The 15,009-nt window shown below is 47.0% G+C and overlaps 1 protein-coding gene across 20 annotated transcripts in view; it reads right to left on the bottom strand.

Moving 5' to 3' along the window:
- Window positions 1-15,009, bottom strand: part of FBRSL1 (fibrosin like 1) — a 417,331-nt gene that overhangs the window by 299,591 nt on the left and 102,731 nt on the right. For all 20 annotated transcript variants that reach the window (XM_048964519.1, XM_048964530.1, XM_048964514.1 and 17 more), the window contains exon 2: window positions 10,169-10,369. In XM_048964519.1, the coding sequence (XP_048820476.1) occupies window positions 10,169-10,369 (201 nt within the window). The remainder of the gene's footprint in view (window positions 1-10,168; window positions 10,370-15,009) is intronic.

The raw sequence follows: 15,009 nt of genomic DNA, 5'->3' as shown, positions 1-15,009 counted from the left end.
AAAGAAAAAAGCTACCACAAATACATTTTTCTTCCCCCTCTGCTTTCCACAAGCTAGGTAAGCAGGGGGGAACATTGGGCAGCAAAGGGCTAACAGAAGAGCTGGCGTTTGTATGGTTATATAAAAGCACGCCCTGTCTGAACCAGCTACTTGCTGCATAGAGATGATTCAGAATAAGGCCAAGGGGACAGCAAAGATGTCTTAATGGAACACCTGCAGAGCTGTTTTGTTTGGAGACAAACCAAAGACTCACGCTGTGGGTGCTGCTTGGTGTTCTTTAACCAAGGCTCGAACAATTCAGCACCTCGCCGCAGTCACAGCACTGACAGGCAGCGATGCCAACTCTGAGGTGCTCCCACTGGTTCTGCCATCGTGCAACCAGCAGCTGGGATGAAAGCTGGGAACTCCTGCAAACACGGGGCAAGCAGCACCTTTAAGAGATCGCCCCAGAAGTCAGAGTGCCCTTTGCAAGTGGCTGTAATGGCTCCAAATGAAGGCCGAGCTGTTCCTTACCCACGCATAACTTCACTGTTTCTGTTCCTCCACACCCTGCCCAGCTGGCATCATTCGCAGACTCAAAATTTAGTCCAAACTCAAAGCTTGATCCCACAGCCCTGCTCCTCCCGAGGGACAGCTAAACAAGGCTTTTGTTGCGATAACACCATAGGCTCCAACCCATGCTGACAGAACTCCGGCCGTACCAACGAGGACAGCTTATGTCACACAACAGCTGGAGAAGAGAAGGCTCAAACCCCAACAGAGCCCCAGTCACTTTGTTTCACCTGACTGCACTAAAGACCCATGTGAACACACAGGCTCCATTCTAAAAACCCCAAAGTTGGCACACGTTTACATGAGCGCACACCTCGGTGGTGTCCAAAACCAATGCTGGCACAAGGGCACAAAACAATGCGTGGCCCAGCAGAAGCAGTCAAGAGCTGCTTTGCACAAATGCATCCCCAGTGCCCACATCAAACCCCAACCTCAGTCCTCCTTTCCCTTTAAGCAGAGACGGCACCGCCACCGCCGATGGCACGGCACTGACAAAGAAGGGCTGAAATTCAGACCCAAATTGTTATTCCCCTCAGCTAGGCAGCTATGCACAAGAAACACAGCTTGTAAACACTTCTTTGTCAAACACTCAATTACGAGCTGCTTTATGAACAAAATGAGGCAGTCGCAAGGAAACAAGAGATGGAAATGGGGAAGCAACAAGAAATGGCATGCAGCCATCAGGCCACCGCGGCCCACTGGCAGAGGTCATTCCTCAGCAAGGACACGTGCTGGGGGAGTGCTGGGTTCAGCTGCTGGGAACAGGGTTTGGGTTTTGTGGATACAGACTCCATGCTCTGTTTTACGGATTATTTGCCGTGATGTAAGCAAAGAATAACTTCTTTACTTCTACACGATTGGTTTTGGCAGTATGCACCAGGAAGAAAAGTAATGTACAAATGAGATACAAGTTAAAAAACTCAATTCAGGTAACATTTGTAATATGGCTGTGTTCCTTCACGCCACCCTCACTCACCTCTATCAGCTCATAACAAAGCAGTGTCAGTGTATAATATGTTCAGAAAGCATTTTTTCCTCCTAAATTAAAGCTGCAAATGCTCTTCAGAGCAGATCCATCTGCCCAGCTGAACCATCGCCATCTCCCATGCTAAAGGACAAACTCCAACAGATACCTCTGATTGACACTACAGCCAATAACGCCACGTCGAGCCACAAAATGCTGTCCTACAATCACAAAGAAGTTTCGAGAAGGAGCAGAAAGAGCTTGCTGAGACCCAGCACCGCCAGCCGGGAGGTGCCACACTGCAGCACCAGAAGGGGCTCAGCACTGTGCCCCTGCTCCATCCCTTACTCTGCCCTTGGATTCTTTATTAACATTATTCCAGTGGTTAAGGTTTCCCTTGGAAAAGCTTTTTGCTTGTTCTTACTATTGGATGACAATGAGCATGAAATGCTGTAGCAGACATCAGAGAGTGCAATATGAAAGCCATTACTGTCTTAAATGCTAACTTGCACCGGATTTGCAGCAGCCGAAGGAAGAATCTTGCCTGTGCACCTTTCCCTAGTGCCTAAATCAAAGCCTTTTACTGGAAGACAGTGAGATGTGGAGGGAAATGTGAAGCCAAAAGATTCGTTTTTAAATTAAATGATCTGCATGTATTTACATAACTAACATTAAACACAAGCCCTCAGAATCCAGCAGCCACCCAAGTAATACTTGGCTTTGTAACCTGAACAACTCCAAACGCAAGGAACCAGAAAAGAGAGGAAGCCACCAGGGCTGGGAGGGGAACAATTTTGCATTTAACAGTAATAATTTGTCTAATTCCTAAAAGTTGATGTATTCTCCTTGCTGTACTTTTTTTCTTTAATAAATTGATTTCAAGGCTCAACTTCAGGAAAAAAAAAAAAACAAACTGAGAATCAATGTACAGTGCTAATGCCTGAAAAAACCTACAGACATGGCACACTTCCGCTTGAGCTCAAAAAGTACACACATGCCTGTGTGCCCCTTAGGACCCCGCATCCCGCAGGCTTGGGAGAGCTTTACATCTATCACAAACCTCCGCTGGCTTTATTGAATTCTTTGATTTTTTAGATGCAGTACTGGAGAAAATAGCCCAGGTTCCACATATTGACTTCACCAAATAACTGCAATGCCATTGACCTGAACAGCTACCAGTAACCTTGCTTGAAGGCCTAAGGAAAAAAGAGCAAGCACTTATGTTACCTAAGCGACGTCTCCAAACCAAAGGCGTGTTTGCTCAAGCTGTGCACATTCTCAGCAGTCGTGCAAACCACCCAGCAGGCAGAAGCATGAAAATGAGCTCCTTAAGAACCCACATGGCAAAGAGAGGCTGAGGGATGCGGTAACGCTGCCTGAGGCTGCTGATGGGACGCGAGCTCCCTGCGGCCGGCCAGGAGAACTGGGCCAGCACCACAGCACAGCCCAGCAGCCCCCAAGCAGCCCTGCTGTGGCTGTTGTAATGCTGCCTCCTGCACGACTGGATACCACAGCCAACAGCAAGCACGGGCACATTCCGCATTGGCTGTGCTTGGTTCTCACACACATATTTGAGCATCCCCAAAATCGCAGGATGATCACAAAGCAAGGACCCAAACCCCTGCCCGCTGATGCCCAGAGACTGGGCTTTATTGCAGACAGTTGGAGTATGCCTAGGAATGCAAGATAGACATAGGTAACAGATGCCAAACTCTCACATCAAACTAGCTAAAACGTCAGGCGGTTGGTGGCTAAATCATGATGGAACAACTTTTTGCATGCTTCTTGCCCAAACCAGAAAAACAACGCATAAAAAGGCCGTGATGCTCCAGCTGCTCGTGCCTGAGCCCCCTCCGCAGCAGCTCCGTGACAGCCAGCACAAGGACTCCACAGCTCGTGGGATGCCTGGGCCGTGCCCACCCATGACACAAAGGCACAGAGCAGAGAAGCCTCCTGCCTGCTCTGCCCCAGAGCTGGGGCTCTGGGCTCCTTCACGCAGCGTGACGAGCCATGGACAGGGCACCAAAGACCCCTCTGCTCTTTTCCACTGCTCCAACCACAAGATACAACTGCAGCACTCTGAGTGGTGGTCCCTCTCTTCCCCAATGACAAATACATCATACCAAAAAAGAGGACTGAGAAGAGGGAAGAAAGATAAAGAAAGGGGACTTTGTGCATTGTGTCAGCCAATTACATTCAACAGAGGAAAAGATACGAGTGGTTATAGCTTCTTGTAAATTACTTCATCTAATTAAATTCCCTTCTCTAAATTACAAACCATTTAGCTCTTCTTTTACAACAATGTCACCAATGACCACCAACAACCTTTTTTATAGTCTGATGCCACCCAAGTTGTTAGTGATGAAATTTTCTTTTTATTTCTTCCTTTCCAAAGGAGCCACTGTAAAGAGACTCACTCACAGCTGCTTCGAGAGGAGCCAGGTGGCTTTGCTTCCCCTCATACTGCCCAAAGTCTGAGCTGCATTTGAGCAACACGACCTACCTGAGGTCACTCTCAGCCAACTAACTGTAGGCAGAGAAGTTACACTTCAGTTTTGTTCTAGAATCAGTAGGATCTCCCCTCACACCTTCAATAAATGTTATCTCCTCAATTTATGTAGGGCTTCAATACATATTTTTGAGCTTAAGCAAAGGTGCAGCTTTCAGGAGTTCTGTGGCACTGCCCTGCGCCTGAAACAGTGTTACAGAGATCTGCACATCGCAAAAACTACCTGTGACCCAGTGATCAGCAAGGTACCTCCATCACAGCTCTGACCAACACATTTCTGCACTCCATGTGGCACTTTGAAGGACCACTGAGCCAAGAGTTCAGCCAACACCACCAGGCTCTCCTGTAGCAAAGTGGGCTTTGCATTGACTTCAGGAATGGCTGTGAATTCCTGGATACATTTAGCCAAAACAACAGTGCTTCTTGCTAACAGCAGGGTTTCACTCGGGACATAACCACCCTCTATTTATTTACAGAGGATTTTCCTCCTGCCCCTGTTGTGCTATGCCCACTGCTCCCCTTGTACTTCAATGCAGCAAACAGAACACCAAGTGCCTAACCAGGACTTAAAGCAGATTTTTAAATTAGTTCCTGACAGTGCAAACAGACTGCTATCGACTGAAATGAGGCTGATTTTAGGCCCTGGATTAGCAAACCTAATGACTAAACACTGTATGCCATTGCAGTACTTTGCGCAGTGCCTCCCCAGCGGTTTCCCGGGCAGCTGTGCAGGCTCAGCGCGGGCAGATTAGTGCACAGGAGCAGGGGAAGGCCATCTGCGCCTGCCCTGCAGCCCTGCTCAGGAACAGGGCCCTGCTCCGACCCCCCCAGGCAGGCCTCGGGCACTGCAGCCTCATTAGGAGCTTTGAAGTCAGCGGAGTGCTGGGGGTGCAGCAGGTGCTGGGGCAGGCGTGCAGCCTGCTCTGCGCCCGGCGGAGGCTGAAGCAGAGCCCCACCAGCCCAACCTCCCAGCCAACACAAACACGCTTAAAGCTAAATGCTTCAGAGCTTGTATGTTCTAACTGCAAAGTCTCGTGCTTACAAAAGTAGAAATGGATGCCGCTTTCAAGCAATGCATGAAGCGTTTTCCTGATTAAAAGAAAATGGATGTGTTTTGTTTTTTATTTTTCCCTTGCACTTTGTTGTTTAGATTCAAAGAACATTTAAATAATACCTGCTAACAAAAAGGGTAACAGCAATTAGAAGCAAAAAGAAACCGGTTTGTATAATTTCAGCATTCAAAAGCAGGGAAACGCAAGCACCAAAAAAGCGCAAACCAAACCAATCCCCCAAACCCACATGAAAGGCAAGGTTTTTTTCCCCCCCAGTTACCTCTCTAGAATTGGTTGCTTTTAACAGCTTGAGACACTTCAGGTAAGAGAGTAAGACGCTGTTATATTTGGACCCATTCAGACGCCATTCAGCTTCTGAACACTGCACTGAGCCGTGAGGGACAGGAACCCCCACCTCTCCAGACCCAGAGGCTGTGTTTGGACTCCTCCTACCTGGCTGCTGAGCCTGGGCTGAGAAGTGCACCTTTTGGTCTCCAGACTCCCACAAACACTGCCTCCAGCCCACCAAGGCTTTAAAAAACACATTATTGTTCTAGAGTTACAGTTTATCATCATCTGGAAACATGCAAATAGAAATCAAGCAGCTACAAGCTCCTACTGCCCATCAGCACAAGCAGCATGATGCCAATGGGATCATTCTGTTAGCCCAGCAAGTTCCAGACTGCTTCTCTCTGACTTGGGAAGAGAGTCCCACAGCCCTTCCACACCACCACACAATACGGGGCCAAAGGTACTCAACTGGTTTGAAGATTGGCTGCTTTCACCTGGACATGGAACCTGGGATGGAACACAACCTTAAGCTCCAATTAGCACTAACCTGACGCAATGTTCTTCTGGGGGTGTTATATTCATCAACAAATGTCAGATAACGAGCTGATAAGCACCACAGAAAAAGCATGCGAGTAGGTAATCAAACATGTTAATGTCATTTAGTGGTTCCAGTCCAACATTACACATTAATCATCAATAACAGTCAGCAGAATGACGAAGGCTGGGGAGTGAATGAGACACAGGAATTAGCTCTGCCTTCCCTTCCCCTAGGACATCACAGAGATGTCACACCTCCGAAGCAACGTGACAGCATTAGCTGCCGTGTCCTTTCCTCCCATGCTCCCAGCCCAGCAAGCTATTTATAAACACGAAATATGTGCTACAGAACCCTGTTCTCATCTGCTTCTTTGAGACTCTTCTCATCCTGGGTGACCTAAACAGTGGGTGAGAAAAGGAAGGAGGAGGTGTAAGACAGTCATCTTCATGACAAATGACTATTTGCAGAACAGAGTGTTATTCCAACCACATTTAACATCTAAACACATTCAGTACGCAGTGAGGCTCCCAGGCTGACTAACCACAGCTCACTTGAAGCATCAGCAACTCCTCCCCGCCAGCACTGACTCTGTTCAGAAGGAGACCAGCCCACTTTCAGGCAGCACACAAAATGCCTACAGGTCCTGAACTTGGGGAGAAATCCCTGTTCTATGTGCAGACCTATCAGCGACTCCAAACATGAACTCAACACCGAAGAGAGCAACGCAGCACAGCTAAGGCTCAATGAAAGATGCACGAAGTCAAAGGATGGCTCTCTGAAAACTGGAAGAGCAACTCAGCATAACACCAGAAAATATGACCCCACCTCGCAGCTCGAGCGGTTTGGTTGCCTTCTGTCAGACGGCAGCAGCTGCAGTCAGCACCTTTCCAAGCAAAGAGGATGAGAACAGACCCAAATCCCGACATCTGCCCCAAAGACCTACAGCTATTTGGAACTCCCTCTGTTCCCTCCACTTGGCTGGAGCAGGAACAGGGGGATGAGATTCCCACGTGCAGCTGAGCAGGAGGCTGGGAGGACAGACCAGCTCCTGCAGTTCTCTCCCTGTAGCCTGAGGTACAGAGAACCGAATATTCAGAAGCAAACAGGAATCCGGATGTTTTGTCAGAAGGAGTGAAGTATTAATCTAATTTTCTAAACAAAGCAGACAACCTGGCACTCAAAGCAGCTTACCACTTTGCACCTCTGTACACGGATTAGCAGAGCGCTGTAATTATAATGCCCAATTTGATTTATTAGAGGCTGCTCAGAAAGGATGACAATTCTGTTGAATTGTGAAAAGAAGTGATGAGAGTATAAGGAAAGCTGCAAATTGATCAGTAATTTCCAAGCAATGTCTCAATATAATTAGCATTAATTACAGTAAGCTTTTCAAATTAGTTACAAAGCTATGTTTAATAACCCTGAGATGCAAAAATCACCCCCAACTTCCAGAAAACTCTGTATTACAGCCAATTTGTCTAGACAGTTTGGCAGGAAATGCCAGAATCCTAGGTGTGAAGCTGTGGTTATTTAAAATACATTTAAGTTCCCTATATCATTTGCATAATTAGTTTGAACTAAGAATACCTTAGTTTGTCTACCTTGGATGTTGCTGCTACTTCCAGCAGCCTTACAGGCCTGAAAACTTGTCTGGATTCCACAACAATATCAGCTAGCATAATATGAGCTATTTCCAAAAGCTTCGTTTGCAACAAAAGACAAATTCAAAGTGTGACTTGTTGAAAGATGTGCAGTGTATTATTGAGTGAATCATCACAGGTTTTATTTTATAGTCTTTGTGCAAACTTCTTGTTCTTTTGGGGGTTCGACACTTAAACCACCAGGAGACCAAAGAAAAGGTTAAGCCATGGATGAAAGCGAGATGAATTCAGGGACCAGCGGATGAGGCAGCCAACGCCTGCTCCCTCCACCCATGGCAGCCCAATGCTAGCCAGAAGAAACACCTGCCAGCCATACCCATGGCAGTGTGCTCATTTCTCAGAGCAGAAATATAAAGCATCCAAATATTTGGTCAACTAAGGCTGCAGAATATAATTGCAGAAACGGGAACCTGGCCAGCGTGCCAAAGCCTCCTGCCCCAGAGGTAGGAAAGGCAGCATCACAACATCCCTAGTGGCCACAACTACCGAGCCTCAGTTATGTATTCCATGCAGAAGCTCTCCATACTAACAGCCCTTTCCTCTCGTGCAGCAGTGAGGCTCACCCAGACTCCAAGAAGACCTTGCCCCCAGACATCCATTACAGACAGCTAAGCTGCACTGAACTTGCTGCAGCGTGAGTTTTGACTGGAGGGAACAACCCTAACCCTTCACAGAGGAGCATTTACTGAAGCCAGGCCTTCACGCTGCAGAGATTTTGAAGGCAATCAAGAACTAATGACCTCCTGCAGTGCTCCTGGTCTCCACACTCACACCCAGCTGCATCCACGTGACAATCTGTAGGGTTCCTCCAGGAACAAGCACTGATCAGCAGCTAGCTTTATCTGCACTTTGCAAGGGGTGACAGACATGGTGGGGGCTTCTTCACATCAATAAATAAAAAAACTTGACACAAGAGCTTCACAAGGCAGAAAGCAGAGGAACTAATGAAGTACAGTATTGCAACCCCAGTCTAAGAAGCAGTTAAGAATACAGTAAAGCATTATTGCTTCTAAATATTTTGTATCAGATGCTTTCTGGGGAAATGCAGGCTTACCACTTCCAGGTTTTGATGTCAAGAAAGGATCTCAGTTGCACGTTTTAGTTTCACTGAAAGACTGAGCATCTATTTACCCCTATAAAAAGTAATTTTAATTTGCACAGACTGTGTATTTGTGCACAAAGCCATTGCACCTGTAACTAGAGGGGGGAACTGAAACCCAATCACTTGACTACTAGCAAGAGCAAACAAGAAACCTGATCTATTTCAGCTATATATACAGAGGCAATTATAAAAACAAAACATTTGGTACCATTTTGGGGAGTTAAAACGAAAATAAACCTGGCAAGTATTTTACTAGAAATGCCTGATCACATGATTTGCTACCTGTTTCCAAGCAGAGAAGTAGTAACATATGGACAGAAGTCATTTGCTGTAAATTATTTCCATTATTTTTCTTTAAATTAAAATGAAGAAGTTCAAATATAATGAGAACAATGAGCTACTAGAAGAGTGGGGCTGTAAGAAGACCCACAGAGCTTCTAATGTAAAACACACTGAGCCCTTCTGAAGGAGCATCTTGTGATGTAAGCACAAATGACTGCAAGTGTGGAGAGGTTACACCGAGGGTTGTGTTACAGGACCTTATTGATCCCTTCAGATCCTAAAATATCAAAAGCCTTTGGAAAGAAAATACTTCCAATAATATGGTGAATTCCATCTTCTGTTGTTTGGCACACTTACAGAGCCAGTATCATGGAGCAGAAGGTGCACTTCACTGCATCGTGAAGAATTGAAAATAGTTCTTTTGTCATAGTATACTTTTCAGCTTGGAACAAGAGCTGGAGGTTCAAATACACCAATCTTCCCACCAGCCACCATCCGGCACTGTGCTAACGGACACCTGGAAGGTGCTCACAAATGGTGGCTGCTGTGCCTTGTGCATTTCAAACTGATGAATGAGCACTGAGTCACCAGCAGATCTCCACGCTGAGCAGCAGCAAGCACTAAGCAGCCTGCTAAGCACAGAGCCTCTCCTTTGCTGCTGCCTGGTCTGCTACAAACTGCCCTGATGGACATCACTAGAATCATCCTCTCCAGTGTCACAACTCTGAATGAATTAATGCTCTACCGTAGTTTAGAAGGGCACAAAGATTCCTTAAAGCACAACTTCCTCCAAACTGATTTCCAACTTCTGAAATACTTGGATGTTCCCTTCTCAGCACACTCCTTTGGGGGCACATGAACTTAACAAATGAGATGGAGACATCCACGTTTGCAACTCCAGGAGCACATTCACCAGCAGGACTATCCAAAGGAGGCCGTGATCTGCCTGAGAGCCACAAACTCACAGTGCAAACTAACGCATGTTCTCTAAGGATACAAGGGAGCTCTGCTCCTTCCTTCCCGCATTACTCAGAACACCTGGCCTTCCATTTCAGTTTATGAAACCTGCCTGCAACACTGACTATTCCCACTTTCCAGCAATCTTGTGAGACATTTTCAGCAGTGCAGCTACATTAACACCCAGCCTAGGAACAGGGCAGCACCTCAGCGGCCAACAGCACCACGCAGTCACTTCAGATGAGAAGTACCTCCCCTACCTGCTTGGTTAGCTTCAGCGGGAGTTTCTTCTTCACGCGTTCTTTGCCTCTTTCTGCCTCTCTCTCTGAGCTCCCCGCATCGTTATTGTGGCCATTTTCACTTGGCTCAGCAGACACGCAGTTTTCAGATTCTCTAGGTTTCTTGCCTGGATGCCTCTCCCATTTTTCTTTCCGCTCCTGAGGCTTTAGCGACATGTCCTTCTGTAAAGGAAAAAGAATACAGTAAGCCCTTAATTCTTTAAGACTACTTTTAAGCATTCAGCAATATAAATATTAAATAAAAACACAGACAAGACACCACATTCTTTCCAGAGATGACTTAAGATGAATAATTAGGCATGCACAATGCAAACAGTAATTTTAGATTAGATTAAGATGAACACTCTCCAGGCTATGTGTTTGATTAATTTCAGAGATGCTGGAACTGGTTATGAAAATGAGTTTGCGTCAGATTAATTCAGGAACCATATGTCAACAGCACCTAAACAAACCAGCATCCTGAAGAAAAGCATTTAACTCCATTCATCTGAACAGAGTTCTGAGTTGTACTGTTTTGTCTGATCTCAGAAAGGAACGTATCAGACCCCCCTTGGGCCTGATGGTCTCTGGTTCACAGCAGCACTCACATGGGGAAACGCACTTTGAAAGCCAACACGCGTTCAATCAGAGAGCCGAGATCAATGAAATCTGCACAAATCACAGTAGCCAAATACCTCCAAGCGTTCCGTGCCTGCCATGAATCAGAACCGCAGCGTACAGCTAGGCACAAGCTGAGAGCTGCTCTGCCACGTCACATTGACTAATGCTGGGAGGCGAGGTCAGACCAGGGTATTCCTGCTGCTGTCCCTGCCATCCTAGAGAACTGAAAGCACAACCCTGGCTGTGACGGCCCGTCCTCCCTCCAAACACACAGTACGGAAAGAGCATAAGAAACAAGAAGCCAATGGCTGAGGCAGTAGTTCATTACAGCCACTTACGTTTTTCCCCACGCCTTGACTGCTGCATCAAATTAAGCTTTCTGGAAGACTTTGGTGACTCTCTAGCCCAATTAACGTTTTTATGCAACCTAACTGTATCAGATTAGGGAACACCTCAAAAGGCACTGCTAACCATGCTAAAACATGCCAACCTCAGCCACAGAAATACTCCTAAATGCCTCGTCCCTCACTTCTGCCTCAGTCACATCAGCAGCATTTGTATCCCTTATGAATGGAGCGCACAGCACAACTCACATACCTTCACTGCTGTGAAAGAGCAATATGGAATCCCCACAGACCCCGCACAGAGATGCACTGTGGGGCTGCCAAGCTCCTCTTACATACTGCAAAAAAACAAAGACATCACCTCCCACCTCCACCCCCAAATTAAAATAAGTAGCACTGCCTCAGAACAATACAGCTCAGCTTGCCAAATCCATAACTAGTGAAAGAGCAAAGAAAAGGATTATCTGGCATTATTCGCTGCAAATGATGAAATGAAGAATACAAATTAGTGTTTAGTTGCTCACTTTGGTTTCTAGCTCAGAGATAACATTCTACAGCAGCAGTTTGATGCTACTTCAAGAAGGTCACGTCATCCTATTTGCTGGGAAGCAGCAGAGATAGAAATCAAAATGCTAAGCTTTAGTAACTAATCAGAAACTGGTGCAATGGAAATGACATCTGCTAACTGACACTCAGCAAAACATTAGAAACAGAAGTCACCAAAAGCACGCATTTCTTGACAAAGCCAGCTGCAGCTGTAGTGTGACAGTGAGCACAGAGATGCTGCATGGGAGGACATAGGCACCAGTGTGGGGGAAAGGAGCGGCTCTAAGGGAATGCCACCACCTGAAGGCACCAGGAATTATGGCATTGAGGCTCTGCCTGGCTTCACATGGGGACCCGAGCCCTGGGAATGCCTTACTGAGGACCTTCCCTCTGTGCTACCCACAGCACGTTCACTGCAGGTTTCAGGACGTTCACTTTCCTGCACAGCTAGTCAAGAAAGCTGCATTTTCCCCTTTCCTGACACATACAAAATTTCTACTTAAACACTTGGCTTTTTATCCCCATTTTTCTTTGAGCTGCAGCATTGCCTCACCACTGAGCTACCATTAGAATTAATTATGTGAGCACACTCAGGGCCTTCCCTTACAGCAGCACTTGTATCCTCAAACCTCCAAAACTTTCTAAGCAGACCTGAAGGAAGAGCCAGGCCCTGGCGACCGGGAAGCTCAGGAAGCTCCCCAGGCTCTACAGCATGTACAGGCAGCAGGCAAAGTTCCCTGCCCTGTGACAAGCTTACCCCATGGCTCTATTCCTCCACGCTCCAGCAGAGGATGCGGCTCTCAGGACTTCACTTCTGCTGGGGATGCAGAACACAGAGCTCGCAGCTGCTGGAGGTGGGGAGGGTGTCAGCAGGGCTGTTTTCTGTGCTACCCAGAACACTCTCACAGCAGCGGCTGTGGAGATGCACTGGCGTGCCTTGGGGCAGGCTGGCAGCCCCACTCTGCTAAACAGACCTTGCAACAGAATTTTACTAGCATCAAATATTAGTAAATGCTTCTTTACCACTATTTTGGCCCAAGCTAAAGGTGCGCATCGCACCTCTGCAGTGAATCTGGTGGCATCCTCCATCACAAGGACCGCTCCTTCCCAAAAGGCCCATTCCTGCTGCCTGCACGGCTGCACTCTCCAAAGACGCTCAGTGCACAGGCCTCAAATGATAAATAAAGCTATGAATAATGCAGGTGCACGGCCATGGGTTTGGAATGAGGTTATCCTTACCCCTGAAATGCCACGACAAGCAATTTCTGCACAGTGGTGTCCATGTCATCCGTTTGATCAGGAAGCAGGCGGCAGCCCTCGGGGAGCCCTCTGGCTGCAGGCACCCTGCATGCCCGCTCTGTGCCCTAATCCTCCCAGCCCGCACAGCTCACAGAGAGCAAGGAGAGCACAGGGGGAGGCCTGGCTCCTAAGTGCCTTTCACAGAGAAGGAGCACTTCAAGGACCCCAAAAAAATGCAAAACCACACAGCTAGAAGAAAAACCTCAAGCGTGCTGCTCTGGGGTGCAGAGGACGAGAATAACTCCTAGCACTGCTAAAACAGCTTGCTTCAGCCCTCCAGCACCAGGCAGACTGCAGCCCCAGTGCAAAACCAAGCCTGTCGGACACTGCACGGCTCAGAGCAGCAGCCAAGGGCTGGTGGTGACACTGCACTGCTGCCAAACTGTCTCTGCTGATTTCAAAAGATTATACGGGCTGATTTCCCAGCAGGGGAACAGCCTAGAGCTCCTCTCTCACAGGCTGCTCATTCCAGCACTTACTCCTTAAGCTGGAGAACATAAAACATCCACTTCCATGCAATGGAAATAGAAGGGAAGTACCATCCCTAAAATTGACCCTCTTGTTCCACTTCTGCCTCCCCCTGCTCTCAGCAGAAGCGCAGCAGAAAGGCCCCTGAGGACCTGAGCACCACCTATCCTTACATTACCTTCATCCTGCAATTAGCAGGAGGTTTTGTCAAATACCCCAGGGAGTGATCCTGGCTCAGAGACAAGCTGAAACAGATTTTCTTTTAATTAGGTTAATTTTTAAATATTCCTATTGACCTTATATCCAGTTTATAGAACAGCAACACAGAAGCCAGTGCCGATTTGATTCTCTTGTGTCTTCTGAGCAGAAAAAGCACTGTGCAGATGCAGCCAGGACCTCTGCCATGAAATACCTGCTGTTCATTTCATTACACAGAGGTGACACAAGAGACAGTAATTCAGAAGGAAAGATAATGTTGGAGATGTATATCAGAGAGTAAGGAAAGAAATGAACTTTAGAGAGAAATGATTCTGGGACCAGCACAGAAGAGGAGCAGCCAACAGGCAAATGCAGTGCAGTGAGCAAGGAGAAAACAGAGATGTAGGATGGGAAGAAGTGGTCACTGCCACAGAGGAACACTAAGCTGATGGAAATGACACTGATTGCAGGCAGAAGTCACAAGTGGTGCTTTCGCAGAGGGGAAGCTTGCACTGTTCCTGTAACTCAGCACACCCTCATGTGTTTTACTTTCCTGCCTCTTGGCCCCCCGCAAGCTCCACTAAGGCACAACCCAAACCCCAGGCCTTTCAACCTGTGCCACTGAAGCTTTTTTTTTTTTTTTTTTTTTTAGCTTTTTTTTTTTTTTTTTTAGGCAAAAAAAGTCTTGGCTGGAAGTAACTCTCTTGCTTTGACCCCGCATTCAAGCAATACAATCAATATCAATTAAAATGATTGCAAATGAAATCCTTGCTTGTTTAACCTTAGACTGCAATTCTCCTTTCCTAGCTGACATATTGCAGATGAGTTTGGGGCATGCTTTTTAAAATGCATCACACTTGCTCTGACCCTGTCAAGCACTGAGCTCTGGAGTAAGATGGCTTTTTGACAATGCAGCTTTGGAAATGTTAAGACATTTGAAGCTGCCACCGGTTTGCAGGTTTATGATACACAATTTAACTTTAAAATAAAAGCGCGTGAACCAATAAACTCAGTGTAATCGAAACAGCCAAATTTATTAGCAGAGGCTGCACTCCTGTCACCTGCAAAGAGCCGAAGAGCGAGCTGCAGGCACTGCCCAGTGACTGACTGCTCCCTGCTGTCCTGTGGGAACAGAGAGCCCTTTGCTGCGAGGCTGGGCAGGCTCCAAGCAGTGCTGCCTCGGGCAGACATTACCCTGAGGCAGTGCCACCAAAAAGTGCAAGAAGGAATGTCAGTGCCACTCTACTTGAAATGCATTTCAACCCACAGTCCTTTTGCAGACCTCTGGCCTCTCTTTTTCTTGCAGAACAGTGTTTAGCAGTAACGTAGGGGACAGTAAAAGAAAGA

This window comes from Lagopus muta, chromosome 17 (genome assembly GCF_023343835.1).
Source record: "Lagopus muta isolate bLagMut1 chromosome 17, bLagMut1 primary, whole genome shotgun sequence".
NCBI classification, from domain to species: Eukaryota; Metazoa; Chordata; class Aves; order Galliformes; family Phasianidae; genus Lagopus; species Lagopus muta.
The sequence above is the reverse complement of the archived record's forward strand: the minus strand, read 5'-3'. Positions and strand labels throughout refer to the sequence as shown.